The 15,792-nt window shown below is 40.8% G+C and overlaps 1 protein-coding gene across 2 annotated transcripts in view; it reads right to left on the bottom strand.

Moving 5' to 3' along the window:
* pcdh11 (protocadherin 11) overlaps positions 1-15,354 on the bottom strand; it is a 152,921-nt gene extending 137,567 nt beyond the window's left edge. The window contains exons 1-3 of one of the 2 annotated variants that reach the window (XM_079479921.1): positions 14,683-15,354; positions 7,919-8,501; positions 221-2,707 (exon numbers count right to left, since the gene is read on the bottom strand). In XM_079479921.1, the coding sequence (XP_079336047.1) occupies positions 221-2,707; positions 7,919-8,458 (3,027 nt within the window). In that variant the 5' untranslated portion in view covers positions 8,459-8,501; positions 14,683-15,354. The remainder of the gene's footprint in view (positions 1-220; positions 2,708-7,918; positions 8,502-14,682) is intronic. The other variant, XM_079479922.1, reaches the window with a different exon arrangement.
* Positions 15,355-15,792: the final 438 nt, after the last annotated feature.

Below are 15,792 nucleotides of genomic sequence, written 5' to 3'. Positions count from 1 at the left end.
TTTCTTCAGTTGATTCCTTATTTGACATTTTTCCTTCAAAAGAACTGAAACGCTCATATGAGCACACGACCACACAACAAACAACCGCCCACTTTTACGTTTTGTGTGGCACGCACACAACATGCAGCTGCCATCCTTCATTCCACATCTTTCTAACAGAAGGACAGTACAAATGGGAGCTGGAACAGCGAGTGGTTTAAGAATGGAAGTTGTGAATTACCTGTCTGGTGTGGATTTGCCCAGGTGCCTTGAAGCCCCCTTGACAGCTGCACTCTGAAACGCTGTAGGGGTCAGAGCTGCTGGAGGAACATTTGGAGAGTGAGTCGCAGCCCACCACGAATGTGTTGTCCAGCGGGAGTTCCTGAATGACGTGGTGTTTCTTGGGAGCCACGGGGGTCTCTGGTTTGATCTGGAATGTTGGTTGAGGAGACGCCGACTTGTAGTGCTTGGCCAAGTCGGGGCTGTCGGGTTTGAAGGTAGTTGGTGTGGTCGCCCAGTTGTACTTTCCCATCGTCTGCTCCTCAAGTTCGACAGGGAGGTCTAAGGTGCCATTGATGTGCTCGTGGGTGGGGTCGTCACTCTTGGGTTCCTCGATGGTGACGAAATTTAGCAGCAAACTTTTCGGCGACCTCTTCTTCTTCTTCTTTTTCTTTTTAATCTGACGGCCCTCCTGGTTGGGCGACACCCACTCGCCGCTCTGTTTGCTCTTTTGGACGACTTTATGCCTTGGCGTCTGTCGACAGCGCACCAGGGCGGTGACAAAAATCACCAAGATGACCGTCATAGTCCCAGCGATTATAGCAATGACGACAATTACATAACCGTTGGTTTGAGGTATCACATCGTTGTCGCCAACATTACGGTCCAATGGGGTCTCCAAGCTCTTGCGAAGTTGCTCCTGAATGAACGTAGCATTTGAGACAGTATCATTCACGAACAAATGAACTAGAGCAATTGCATATAAAGATTCCGGTTGTCCCAAATCTTTGACCTTTACCACCAGTCTATGGAGACCTTGGTCTGCCGTTACCATTTTCTCCTGCAGAGTAATGTTGCCTGTCGTTTTGTCAATGGTGAACAATCCTCTTGGCGAGCCTCCAATGATACTATACTGCAGCTCGGCATTCATTCCGGTATCATTGTCAATAGCAAACACTCTTGTCACCACAGACCCAGGGCTGGTGGTTGAAGGAATCAAATCATAGGAGTAGTTTGAGGAAGGGATTACGAACACCGGACGATTGTCATTTACATCAACAACATTTATGGTGACCTTGGCATATGAGGTGGTTTGCATTGCGCCCGCATCCACAGCCTTAACGACAAAAGTGTATGAACTCTGTTGCTCCCTGTCGAATGTGATGTTTGGTTTGATCACCCCGGTTTTGGGGTCGATGATAAAATTGTCCTTCCCGTTAATAATTGAGAGGGTGACGACAGCGTTGTCACCTGCATCCGCATCGGTCACTGTGATCAACCCCACTGTCCCGTAAAAAGGCAGGTTCTCCGGCACGTAGAAGTTGTACTCAGGATGGGTAAAAGCTGGACTGTTGTCATTCTGGTCCTGGACTATTAGCTTTACTGTGACGTTGCTTTGAAGAGGGGTAGAACCGTTATCCCTGGCAATGACTGTGAATGAATACTTCTCCTGCTTCTCTCTATCTAGCCTTTTGATAACAGAAAGGATTCCTGACCGCGGACCTACGTTAAACCCTTCCGGGGCATCTGGGCCAAGACTGTAAATAATAAGAGCATTCGAACCGCTGTCTGCATCTGTGGCACTGATTTTTATCAGCTGTGTTCCAGGGTCATTGTTTTCCGGAATTGACAGCTGGATTTCCGGCTGTGGGAAAATAGGGGCGTTATCATTCTCATCCTTGATTTTAATAAGAACCATCGCCGAAGTGTTCAAAGGAGGTTTTCCAGAATCAGATGCGACTATCCTAATTGCATACTCACGAGTGGTCTCATAATCTAAGAGTGCGGCAGTTTCTAGCAAGAACTGGTCGTTGAAGACCGGCTTTAACCTGAAAGGTACGTCATGATCCGTGTAGCAGGTCACTTTCCCGTTCAGGTCAGCATCTCTATCCGTCACAGTAATCAGGGCGATTTTTGTGTTCAGCGGGGCATTTTCAGACAACAGCACAGTGCCATTAACAAGATTCATTATGTAACGTGTATCTATAGAGGGGACGTTGTCATTAATGTCTGTTACGTTGACTATAACTGTAGCCCTTGAAGGGGTAGAGCTTCCGTCACTGGCCAGCACTATAAGCTTGTGGACAGGGTTGACTTCCCTGTCCAAAGGCTGTTTGACAGTAATCAGTCCAGTTGTGCTGTCAATAGCGAAATGTCGTTTGGTGGCAGGGGAGATTTGGTTACTGAAGGAGAAGTGAATCTGAGCATTGGATCCCAGATCAGCATCTGTGGCGTGAAGGTGAGTGACAGATGTTCCCATTGGGGCATTCTCGGGAACATTCACCTCCACTTCACTGTCCTTGAATACCGGCCGATTGTCATTCACATCCGAGACGGTGACCTGCAGAATGGCTGTGCTGGACTTTGGAGGGGTGCCACCATCCTCTACTTTAATTTTCATCACAAAGGTGTCCTTAGACTCTCGATCTAGGCTCTGCTGGACGATGAGTTGGGGCCATTTGTCTCCCTCTGGGGTCTCGATGATGTCCAGACCAAATTCACTTACGCTCTGAAAAGAAAAGATAAAACCAGCTTTAAAAATAGTTTGCAGTATATCTGACAAGAGACAAGATTTAAAACGTTATTGTTATTTTTAATAGCATTGTGATTAGAGTTTTTGTATTTGTATGTGCAAATGTATGTTATATGAGAAGTCATCATTAGCTCACAGAAAAAGGAAAGACATAAACATCCTGATTTCTTAGAGTCAATAAGTTTGTTTTAACTTTAAACACATGTTTGCTCCAGCATCCGACTTTGAAAAGATTATTTTAATCCTATGAGAAAAGGCAGAAGGTCTCCAAAAGCCTTCAAAAGAAAAAATATTTACTTGGATAGCCTGTCCGGGCGATACGATCCTACAAAGTAAAGACCTATCCAAACATTGAAACCACACACAGAAAACAGGCACTTTCAAAACTTAATTCTGTGGAACATGCAATGCACCGGCCGCTGTTTCTTTTTCTATAACGTCAATAACTTGAAGATGCTGTAAGCAATAAAACATTTGTTTGGTTGAGAGGAAATTACTGTGTGCCATTCCATATTTGCAAGGGTGAACATAAACCAATGCACATATTCCTGTTTGAACTATTACAGCAAGACCTTTATTGACCTTCATGAAATATTTAAAAAAAATTCTCTATCTGACATTTCCTGACTATTTATTTACTTTAATAAGCCTGCTTACTCTACATTTTCTTGAAAATGTTAAATAAAACCTAGCAATTGTCAGTTTGACAGGAATTTGCCATTTTAGCATTCAGTAAACCATATTTTTAACATTCAGTGTAAAAATTTGCAAAAACAAAGCCACACCATAGCAACTCATAGCAGAACAGTAATAAAACAACGAGTCCCAGTTCTATCCTCAGGTGAATTCTGCTTTGCTACACACAAAACGTATTGTTTCCCCTGACTAGCAACACTCCGAATTAGAGCACCGAAGTCTTTCAGAACGGTTTCCACTTCACATGTGAGCAAAGTAGCTGAAAAGGGAGCGTAAGAGATAAGCTTCCATTTTAAGTATAGTGCAAGACCACCATATATTAAAAACCTGAGGAGTGAAACAGCTTTCCCCCAGCAAGAAGCTAAATCTAGTCAACGACGAATCCTTAGGAAAATGAAAACAAATGCATACTGTATGTAATCCCCATGAGAAACCAGCTTTGACTGTTTAAAGTAATTGCCTTCCTAGCGAAACTAGCCCTTATACTGTATTTATGATTACAGATCAGGCTACACGGTGAACCTAAACCCTGCACGTGTTCTATATTTCTGAGTATGGGCGAGACATGGAAATGGTGCCTGAATGAGAGTCAAGCACATTTGTGAAACAAAGAGGCTCTTTGAAGCATTTTCAGTCAAAAACATTTCCATGCTAGAACAAGAAAAAGCGACTTCCTTAAGAGATAAGCTTTCTGCTGCACGAAAAGCTGGGAAGATTACTCTGTCTAGGCACATATTTCAAATGTTGTTACGATATATGCGTTTCCCTTATTAAGGGTAATCTTGTTTTATTGCTTCTGGCACTAACAAACTGTGGCTTATTGGCACATTGCATGCAGCCACCTAATGGGAAAAGGCAATTTAAATAGTTTGCTGACAAAGCTTTTGTACACGCTAAAATAACGTAACATCCACCTTTTGTTGGTTTGTGTTTCCATAATTTACCGTATGTCAGTGCAATGTGTATAGTAGCTTGTGTAGTAACACAAACATGCATATATTCAAGGAAGTCTATAAAGAATATATAGAATTTAAATTAAGTGTAAATATTTTCTAAACACGTCTACATGTATGTGTATGAGTTAATCATTACAAAATGAATATACACAGACATATATTTGTTTGACGTTAACACAAACTTTTATTCTGGATCTGATGAAATTTGACACCCCTCTTACAAGTACAATAATAAGCATCGAAATGAGAAACGGAGCCTATTGCCTATTTATGTCCAGTAGCACCTGCATAACATCTCTCTCTCCTTATACAGGCAACACTGACTGGATGTTTACACGAGAATCAACAAGCAAATCTCAACAGATGATCTCTGCCGTGTGCTTTTAAGGACATGCTATGGAAACGTTTTGAACCAGAATCCTAAACAAAAAGCTGACAATACATGGTTTAGCTAACAAGTCTGAATGCTACATGCATTTGGTTCTAGCCTTGCACATAGAAAATGAAGATGGGGAATTCTTGCCTTCAGAGAGACCCAGGTAGAGTCAAAAGAACATGAATCACGCACCCAAGGGAAGTGACAATTGTTTGAAATGAATTCACATGGTGCGTATAAATCTACATATTCATACGAAATGACCCGTAAAGCGTTAGGAGAGACACGTGGGGGAAATCTCATTTGAACTAGTAAATGACTGACAGAGGATGATACCGGGTTGAGAAAAAACACACTTAAACTCCATTGGCGCAATTAAGAAATATACGCAAAACCCAGTGTCAGTTATAAAAACCCAAAGACAGCAGTATCTTAACAGAGGAATTTAAAGCATCAACGGAGTTCATTTTGCATGGTGCAAGCCGGGTTTCTCAGAGCTTTGCAGCCCGGGTAAAGTATCTGCTGTATGAATCAATGAGATGACCTTCTCCAGAAACCCTTTGGAATGAACTCAGTATCAACAACTGAGAATCTCTGCAGAATATTTTAGACTCCTGCACCACTGCAGGATGAGACACGGTTGAAAATATTAAGTAGAAAATGAGTAACTTTTACTATTGTCGGAATATTCTGTCACCGCTGTAATCAGATTTTGGCTATTTGTGACCAAAACACAAGAGCCTCCTTCTCACTCCGACTCTGGCTGAAGAAACAGTTGACAATTAGATACAAATTGAACCTGGGAGCAAATGAAAGTGATAAATTTGATTAGAATCTTTTACAATTTCCCCAGCCTCCGCTATTGTCCAGAACGCTAATAGAAATTAGTTAGCAATTTCCACTCGTTGCTTTGAAGTTGATGCACTTTATACGTTTGCCCAGACGATTTCTCAAGGGTGTGCAAATGCTAAATATTTAGTTTTAATGAGAGTTCATTGGCTTTGATAGCTTGCTCTCACAGGCAAATTGCTATCATTATTGTTGTTTTATAAAAGTTATTTTATGAAATATAAATGTATAAACACACACATACCACTTTGGAAAACATAAGCAATGTTTATTGAACGCTGGTCCAAAATAACTTTTCAGTTTTTTAACATCACACCAAATTCACGTTTGAAGAAAATAATGTTCATCAAATACAACAGATGTTGGATCAAAATGTAAAACTAACTTGTTATATTTAAAAATGAAATGTACTTCTAGACCAGTGTTTGCATCTCGGGAAGTGATGCGAGATTATGAGATAGATAGACACGTAGAAAGACAGACACTTTTGATAATTGCGACATCTCATTCTCTCACTGTCTTGCATTGAAAAAACTGAAAGGCTTTAAAAGCAAGAGCTTAAGAAACAAAATAACACATTTGCTAAATTATTTAAGTTGATGTAGTTTCTTCACTACATCAAATCAGTATCAGACACAGATGAAATAGAAAAACTCATGAATGATTAAAACAATAATGACTTCAATGTTGACCTTGACTTCCGAAATACCTAATCCAATGGGGACCGTGGCCAAATGAAAGCGCATTTGAAATCTCTCGAATGTTCGGTTGTATAGCAGATCTAAAATGACAGTGGCAAAGGTCTCGGGTGATTAAAACACACAAAGGAGAAGGCTTTCAAAAGGAGAAGAACTGCTTTCTTAATGTGAGGTTAGAGTGCTTAAATGAAAGAGTAAAAATAACAATGAACTGGGTGGAACCCACAACAGAAAAGTCAATATCCTCATCCCATGAGCCTGATCTGATCCACATGCCTGCAGATAGGACTTGTAAAGAGGTTCTCTTTAAGTGATAAAATCTCTTCTAATGGAAAGCACTCCTTCAGCCATGCATGGTATTACTTTCTGTAAGCTGACCTTGATAGTGTCCAAAAGTGCTTGTGTGCATCGTTCCAGGTGACATGGCAACACTAATGCTGATGGAACAATTAATATGGCAGTGCAATTAAAACCGGGGTAGGCAATAACGGCCCTCTGTGTCATAAGCGAGGGCTTCCTCCTGGGGTGACATGACTTGAATGGGTAAAGAGCAGAAGAGGGATTGCTATCAGAGCTCTTTCAGAGCCCAGTCTCTTACGACAGGCGCGGCAGCTGCGGCCCGCAATGCTAATCGTGCGGCACCATGCCGAGGGTGAGCCAGCCTGAACTGTTACTGTGTGGGAGATTCGGATTCGTACTCTCGTGGGACCGCAAGAGAGTTAGATTCGCAGCCAGATGCTGATCGCGAGACGCATTCATCAACCCTGTCTTTCCGTTTCTGTTTACTCACCAAACCCGCATATATGATTCATAAAATGCAACAGTGTTCTTGTAGACAAAGAATAAATTGAATCGTCTGAAAGGCGATAGCGCCTGTACGTATTTCTTGTAATTTTATGTGGCCCAGCACTGGTCACTTTCCAAGCACAAGCAATTGAGAACGCCGCTCCCGAGACGTCTTGGCATTGAGAGACTGTTTAAAAATGCAAATTGGTAACTTAATCAGACGTGGAAAGCAAGGATTTTGCTAATTCTCAAAAGAAAAGGTACAAATGACTCTTTCACACATTAATGACAGTCTTGGGTTCATTGTTTCACACAGTATTTGAATTTCACACTGTATTTGAATTTTAATTAAAATACAGCGCAACCTTTCTAAAGGGAATACTTGTTCGTTCATTGAACTGTGTTACGTTGTAATCTTTTGTACTGTGACGGACAACGTGGACGTATGCAAGTACTCTTCGCGAGATTTGACCCCTTGTGCTCACTGGCACCTTATAGTAAATGTAAAGGAAAATTAAATTTACGTTCAACTGTATATAATTTAATGCAGCGCATAACAATATCATACTCTTCAGTTTGGGCTATATTAAGCCGCTGAGGATATTACACTTGTTTCCCAGAACACATCAGTTTAAAAATCCTTTTCTATGCAATATTCGCATCAATCTCGGGCAATTACCGACTTACCTCAAACAAAGAGTAAATTCCTTTCAAACCCACAAGCCAAACACATTGTTATTCCACATGGTGTTCCTGTACTCTGGACATTAAGGGACCAGTAAATAGCAAAGCCTTGTAATAAATCATAGCTGAGTGTTGAACTCACCTTGACAAGCTCATAGTGTTGGATCCCATTGATTCCTATATCAGGGTCAAACGCAGAGGGGACGGGATAGCGGCTGTTGATGGCTGTGTTTTCAGGAATGGAGATGTTGATGACCGTAGACTGGAACAGCGGGGCGTTGTCATTGATGTCTTCGATGAGGAAGCGGATCTTCACCAGACGAAAAATCTCGTCGGGTAGCACGGCGACCTCAATCTCGTAAAAGCAGCGCTTCTCGCTGAAGACTCCAGAGCAGAGCTTCTCGCGGTCGATGCGGTTGGCTGTGGTGAAAATCTCTCCCGTGCTGGCTTCTACTTTCACCAAAGGCACGTCACCCGTCTTGTAGACGGGTTTAAACTGCAGCGCAGATGACAGTTTAACGTTCGGGTCTAGGTTCAAGTTTAGGTCTTTGCGCAGGTTTCCGATGCGCACATTCTCAGGCTGCTCCTCTTTTACCGTATAGTCCTTCTCTTGAGCCCGGCTCATCAAGAACAGGCAGGTGAGTAAAACCACCAGAACATGAGCCTCAATTGCCAAGTCCATACTCAGAGTAGGTGGTACACTCTCACTTCAAAGATCTGCAAGTCTAGTACAGAAAGACAGGAAAGAAAGAGAAGGATGAACATATTGACAACTATAAAATATAGTAAAGATGCAAATAGCTTTTTAGTCACATTCTTATGTACCATTCTAAGCAAGAGAAAATTATTTGTAAATCTGTAAAACATTTTACACTATTCAATACGAAACTGTTGGTTTTGTGAATGTCACAAAAAAGTTCTAATAAAGTTTCTGTATTAAAGAAATAAAAGCTTTTCCATCATATGAACACAAGTTAATTTGTACGTGTAGACAATCTGTAAACTTCAGAACAGACATAAGTTTTATGATTAAAGTTTTAGTAAGTAAAAATGATAATGATTGTCATTATACCTCCGAAGACTAGGACAAAGCCATAATTCAAAAGCACCAAGACATGAATTATGAATCAGCATTTCACTGTTTGTTGCCAACGTGCTCGATGGCCATACAAATCCTGTCAGGGCATTATATAAATAAAAGTAGCCAGAGGGCTGAAGCTTTTACAATGTGCCAACAACTCAACTAGGTCACTGAAAAGTGGTGGGGGAGATGGATAACACTTCTAGACTCTCAGTATTGTTAGTGTTCAGAGCTCTTCATGCACTGCTATTCCTTTTTGAATACATTTGAGCATTCAGCAATGTCTGAATTCACACGTATAATTCCAAAATGACGTACTAGAAAAGACGAAAATAACAGCATATTTTTAGCGACAAAATGTTTTAATTTGCTTATAATTAAAGGGATAGTTCACCCATTTCATTCAAACTCATGTCATTTAAAAGGTGAACGACTTTCTCTCCTCGGCAGACCACAAAAAATATGTTTTGAAGAACGCTGGTGCCCCAACAACACTGCACCCATTGACTTCCATTGTATGGACACAGAGACATTTCTCAAAATATCTTCTTTTTTTGTTTCTCCATAAGGTTGAATCAATGACGACAACATTTTTCTTTGTAATTTTTAAAGTAGGAATATAAAACATACAAATTATTTACAGACACAGCTGAACTAAAAACTAAATTTTGTCATCATTTAGGGCCTATTCACTCCCCTGTTGTTCAAAACCTGTATCAGACACTTTCTTCTGATATTTTGAGAAATAACTGTAGTTTTGTGTCTTACAATGGAAGTCAATCGGATTGGATCGGATCTCAACGTTCTCAAAATACCTTCTTTTGTGTTGTAAAGAAGAAAGAAAGTCATACATGTATGGAGTGACATGAAGGTTAGTAAATGATAAAATACTTTCATTTTGATCTCTATAACTATTAACTAGTGCATGTTACTGCAGTGTTAAAGACAAATTACACCTAATCATTGTAAAATGTTTTTTAAGATGAGACATCCTGAAACTACTCTTCCCAATAACATACGCATTTTCAGCTCTTAATAATGTAATCTGTTTACGCCATCGGGGCGTCTGTTTAAAAAACAGCTGAATGTAGCAGTGATACATGGCCACGTGGCACGATTCCCTTCGTACATCAAAAATGTATCACAAAGAATGACTTCCTTAAACACACACAGAGTTAAAGGCCCCAGTTTTTTTAGCCGTTTGGCAAGTGCATACTCGAGTCTCTTCCGACGGAGGATGTTCTGTTTTTTACCGAGAGCACTCTCAAGCTGGACTGCAGGGACTCATTAGAGGTTTGTTGGGCAGACGAGCACCATTCACAGTATTTACATGACAGTGATCAATGGCCAGCGTGCTATCTGCACATATTCACAGACTGTTATGTTGTTCTAAGAGAAAAAAAATAAGAAAATTTCCTCTGCTTTCGCAATGGCACCATTTGTTTAAGAGGAGAGCGAAGCCATTACTATTCACCTACTGTACTCTGATAAGCTCTGAAGGGGCCAAGGCTGAATCCAACAACGCATAATGAAGAGGACTTACTGGCTATGAAGTGCACTGCAGAGCAGTGAATAAAATATGATCTACATCTAAATAACCCAAACTGACATTAGGTGTCTATATGAATAGGACATTAAACATGTAATAAGTGCGACTTATATTGTGTTGCATCTCGGCTGTCATTGTCAGTTTACTGTGGGCAATAAGAAATTGCAGCATCCCTATGAGAACGAACGCTGATGACCCTGTACAGAACCAAATAGTCTTCAGAGTGTGAGCTACAGCTGACTGTAAAGGATGTCTGGCGTTTCCTACAGAGCCCTGCTTCGCAGGGACACGGTGCTTGGATGAGACAATTCCGCACGGGGGCCGGGGTGTCACTCCTCCCCATATTTAGGACAGTTTATGTTGTTGTGCGAAATCAGAGCCATTTTGAGATTTACTCCTGGGAACGACTCATCGAAAAATTATGCTCCGGATAGATTCGCAATGCTTTGAGTTTCAACTTTGCCAATCTTCCAAAACTTCCAGTTTTTCCACTGAATAGAGAGAATTAGGAAAATTGTGCTCACGGGTATCAAGCGGGACTTCTTCCCCAGCATGCACAGTTTTTCAGTGATCTATTCTGAGCAGCGGACCATGGATTCCACAGAGTATGCAAAAGCTGTCCTTCCCTCTGGAACAAGCAGCGAGAAGCGCGCAGACGTTTTAAATGACAATGTGATGGACAGGCCTGCTTGCTTTTGATTTTGAGCTGAGCTGTCAAGGAGAAAAATAATTTCACATGCCAACTGCAAGTTTTGACTGAATCTCTGTCTATGTGAATCAGCGGGGACTCGCATCAGCAACACGCAAACGGGACAGATAAGAAACCTCAGATTAACCAAGCAAATTTAATACAAACGTTAATTAAACCAGAAATGACATTTCAAATAATTAAGGGTTCCTATAGAAGTTAAACTGGGACAAGCGCCTGAAGCATGTCACTTAACTCTATCTTATCAGAAATCAAGCTTCACTCTTCGAGGTTTAAAGGAACCCCATGTGTGCGTGATTCTTTGACATTTCAGTGCATCGTTTGAGTTGCCCTCCGCCTCCTGCCATCATCAGCTTGAAACCCACTGCACCCCCTGCCAGCTGTTCGCCTGCATACCTGCTGTCCTTCCTCTGTAGTCAGGATGTCGTCCTTCACATCTACAGGGTACGTGCCTTAATAATTTATCCAGCCTTCATGTATCATGTATAAATCTCTTGCAAACATCAAATAAGTGGTAATGATTGAGTGGTTATGAAAACATATGGCTATATTATTAGATATTATTGCTGTCAATATTATTGTTGTGCCATTGTTCAGAAAAACAGTTAGAGTAACTCATTCCTTAGATAAACTTGAGCAGGCCAGGCTCCTATTCCTCTGATCGGAAGATGCCTTAAAGTTAGATTCCCACTGAATATTGAGAGTCCTGCAAATACCCAAAGCTACACTAATCCTGAGGATCAATAAACAATTGAATGATCAATAGGGAGGTATTAACATAGCAAACATGTTGCCAATAGCAATAGATAAACACACGAGTCGATTTTTGTCCGTCAACAGAAATTATGCATTCACTCATGTCTGCCATTAATACCATTTCATGCAGTCGGATGACAAAACAACATACGTCTAAATTCTGCCTTCACGTCATTCAGTGCTTTTGTTCACGTCAAATGGTCCGCCATTAATCATGGTCAAGTTATTCTGTTCTGCTAAATTTGGACCATAAATAATCATAGTAAAACTTTCATTTAATTCTTCAGACCAACATCAGGCAATTTATAGCGGGCACTTTCAGTGAAACAACATGTCATTCGGTCATACATCATTCTCTGAAATTGATTTTAAGTGTCGCAAAGTGTGTAACATGCCAACAAAACATTAAATCTGAAGCTGAATGAATGTGCTAGTTAATACATAAAGGCTTATACATAAAGATTATAAAGGCTAAGATTTGCCCTGTGATGTAGTGTTTACTCTTAGCGGTTAAACCAATACGCCGATCTCTTCAAATAAAAAAGTGAACGTATAATGTCCGAAGGTTATGAGAAGAAATATAATAAAGTCTCATTTTTCCTTTTTCCACTATTTCCAGATGTTGTAAAGTTGGACGCTCATAAAGTATTTATATTTTTAAAGAGCGTGTACAATGCAGTTCGCCGCCATTTCAATCATTTTAACTTTAGCTGGTAAGCATGATGCTTGTCCCAAATAATGCAGCGCAAGATATAAAAATAAATAAAACTGCCAATAGAGGGCACCTGAGTGGTCACAATAAAACAATTAACAGGTAGGCCTCAAAATATTTTGGGGTAATAAGATTAACATCGACTTATGTGTTAATGTGTAAAGTCATAATACAGTATCAAGTGTAACTAACCACTTTAACCACTGTTGTAGTTTAATTTAGGCATTTGGGCAAACCAAGTCGTTTTCTGTTTTATATTTTTGTAAAGTGTATTACTTTGATGCTATTATTATACTTGCTGAGGATAACTGTGCAATGAATATAACATAGCAGAGCCACTCTAATTTGAAAGTAATTGTTTTTCCATATCAGTAATGATATCGGTGGCTAATAAAACATCACAGAACCGTTCACTCCTATAATTAATTGTCCACGGCTTTGCCAGTTATGCATTTTGGTTTAGAGACAACAGAATTACAGCCAACTGCTCCGTGTCATGTATAATTTAAGTTTAGTTTGTGACTGTACCTTTCTGTCAAGCATGATTAAAACTTTTGTAGGCTTGTGCTTCATTAGCAGTGCAGGTGAGGTAAATGCATTCACTTCACTTTGACTGATTATAAACAATGTGCTACTAACTCAAGTAAGTTGTCCTGTGAAAATTCAATAGACGAATATATTCCACAACTTCCCACAGACCTAGGAATTTATTTTGCATAGACTGTAGTGATAATGGAACAGTCAATAGTCAGAACTGCATAATGTCATTTAAATTAACGCAGAATACAGGCCGAATACAGGCCGGCGTCTTAAACGCAAAAAGTGCTACAAGAATTTAAAGTGTTACTATTGCACATTTTTCTTTTCTTATGTAAAAAAATTACATTATTTGTGTATCCATGTAGCACTTTTCACACTTTAGTAAGAACTATTGTGACTAATACAATTAGCTTATTACAGTCAATGAGTTAAAACGAAAGGCCTGTTGCATTGCATTTCAAAGAGTTGCTCAGCCCTCAGAGATGTAAAATGTTGCCCTAAAGCTATGCAGAAGTGTTAACTCTTTTCCCCATTCATTTTGAAATTAATGAGATTTGACACTGTATAGCAATGGTCATCTGACGATTGCATGTATGACGGTATGTTAACAAAGTAGCAGAATGGACTATCGTGTGCACTACTGAACTTAGATTGTGGAGCTCATCCTATTAGACTGACCATTGTCTGCCAACATAGTTAGTTACTAAAATGAAACTTACACAATGCCATTTTCGATCATTTATTTTTTTTATTACAGTGGTGGCAAATATTAAGTAAGCAAAATATCAGATTTTAATTACAAAAATAACTAAATTATTCTGACATGTTAGAGATGCCGATTCAAAATCTTTCAGCCAGCACACCGGTTTAGAAAATGACGCATCCTGGAAAATCTCTCTTGCATCCGCCGGATTCATCTACTGAGATGCTGTCCACAGAGCTCGATACAGATTTGAAGGTAACATGCGATGTGCCCGTCGCCTTGACGGAGGCTATGGGGTATTATTACATTTGGCTGCCGGATTCTATCACAAACCAGAATCCTCTCACATGTTAGTTAGAAGTTGCAGGATCGGAGAGCGGTGCACGGATTTTGAACAGTTCTGACTCACGTGTTGGCCGTGTTCTCTCAATATGAGGCGTCTGGTAGAGACTTTACCTTCGCGGAAAACCGAGAGCACGACGTTTGCACGTTAATACTTTTATGTGTAATATCCAAGTCGTCATCCAAATTGCCAAACCGGAGACTGCGCGTCTTCAAAGCGCGGGGTAAAGTCAGGCTACACAAAAACCGTCGTTCGTGTCTTTTAAAAAAAATATGACATGAATGCAATTTCCATCAGCTTCGAAGACGGCAGGGTAAACTTAGGACTTTACGAGTGACAATAACATCGACATTTTGCGAAAATGCCCTTTTAGTTTGTATGTATTTCCTTCACACACTGCGAGCATACAAACTGTTTAATATAATTTCCGTTAAGACGCGTAAAACGCAAATTTGTCCCTTTTCATTCGTAAACTATAAACCGTAAACGAGCGTAAAAGAAGACGCGTCTTACCTCGGATTTCTCTGTGAATACGGATGGAACTCTCAATTCCCCTCACGTAGCGGCATCACTGCTGGAGGAGATGAAGTGCCGTGAAGCAGACTGAAGAAAATCCCAGAATCAAACAGCTCAACGTTCTGACCGGTCGTTATCCAACTAAAGAAAACGGTCCATGTCCAAGCAAAAGTCCGCGGTCCGCGCACGGAGAGCGAAAAACACTTTTTGGAAGAGACGATGTAATTCCTCCTCGGATGTCTCGCGCTCGGATGATGCTGTTCGAATCCCACGCGCGGAGAGACGGCGGTGCTCCAAATGGCTTTTCGATACTTCTTACTTCAAGTCAGTGACACAGTCGTCTTTAAAAAACCCGGGAAGTCTCCTCGTATGCGCAGAAACTGTTTTAGTGAATTTGTTTGTTCCCTCTCTGAGCGTCAAATGCGTTTGCTTAACTTCACTGAAAACATCCTCTAACACGTCATTTAATGACATCCACTAGTTTGCCAGAGGGACACGGGGAGGGAAATATCTATTTTGAGAAAACATACAGTTGTGGACTGTCAATTCTTGCGTTCCCCAAAGGAGAAGGAAGGTTGACAGTGCGCCTATAGGTGCAGCATCACTCACACGCACACGCACTGAGATAGGCGTTTTGTTGTAGCTGTACGCAGAGCTCTGGCAATCTATGTTGTATTGCCTGAACTCAGTCCCTTAGTACTGCCCACCTCTCCACCTCCGATTGACATCATCGCGGGAGGAGGAGCCTCCAATAAATTTCACAGCCTTCATCATCTTAAAGCAGCACTGCTGCCGGAGTCTGAGCCCGGCTCAGATCCACCGTGGACTCATATCTCACCCTTGCACCACGCCGCTATTCGCCTGCGAAGAAAAGGGGGCAGTGTTCGCTTTAGTTACAAAGATAACTGTCCGCCTACAGTCTAACGTCGAACTGTCTCATTACTTTACTAATGTGTAAATTAAATATCCCCTATGACTAACATACACACATTTGTTGCCACCCCCCTCCCTTTCGCACCCTTGCCCAAAGATATTACACCTAATCAAGGATATAATTGAAATGGGGGTCTTTTGATCATCCCCAAAAAGTGGGGTGATGAATGTAGA

Source organism: Barbatula barbatula, assembly GCF_947034865.1.
Source record: "Barbatula barbatula genome assembly, chromosome: 18".
Lineage (NCBI taxonomy): Eukaryota > Metazoa > Chordata > Actinopteri > Cypriniformes > Nemacheilidae > Barbatula > Barbatula barbatula.
The sequence above is the reverse complement of the archived record's forward strand: the minus strand, read 5'-3'. Positions and strand labels throughout refer to the sequence as shown.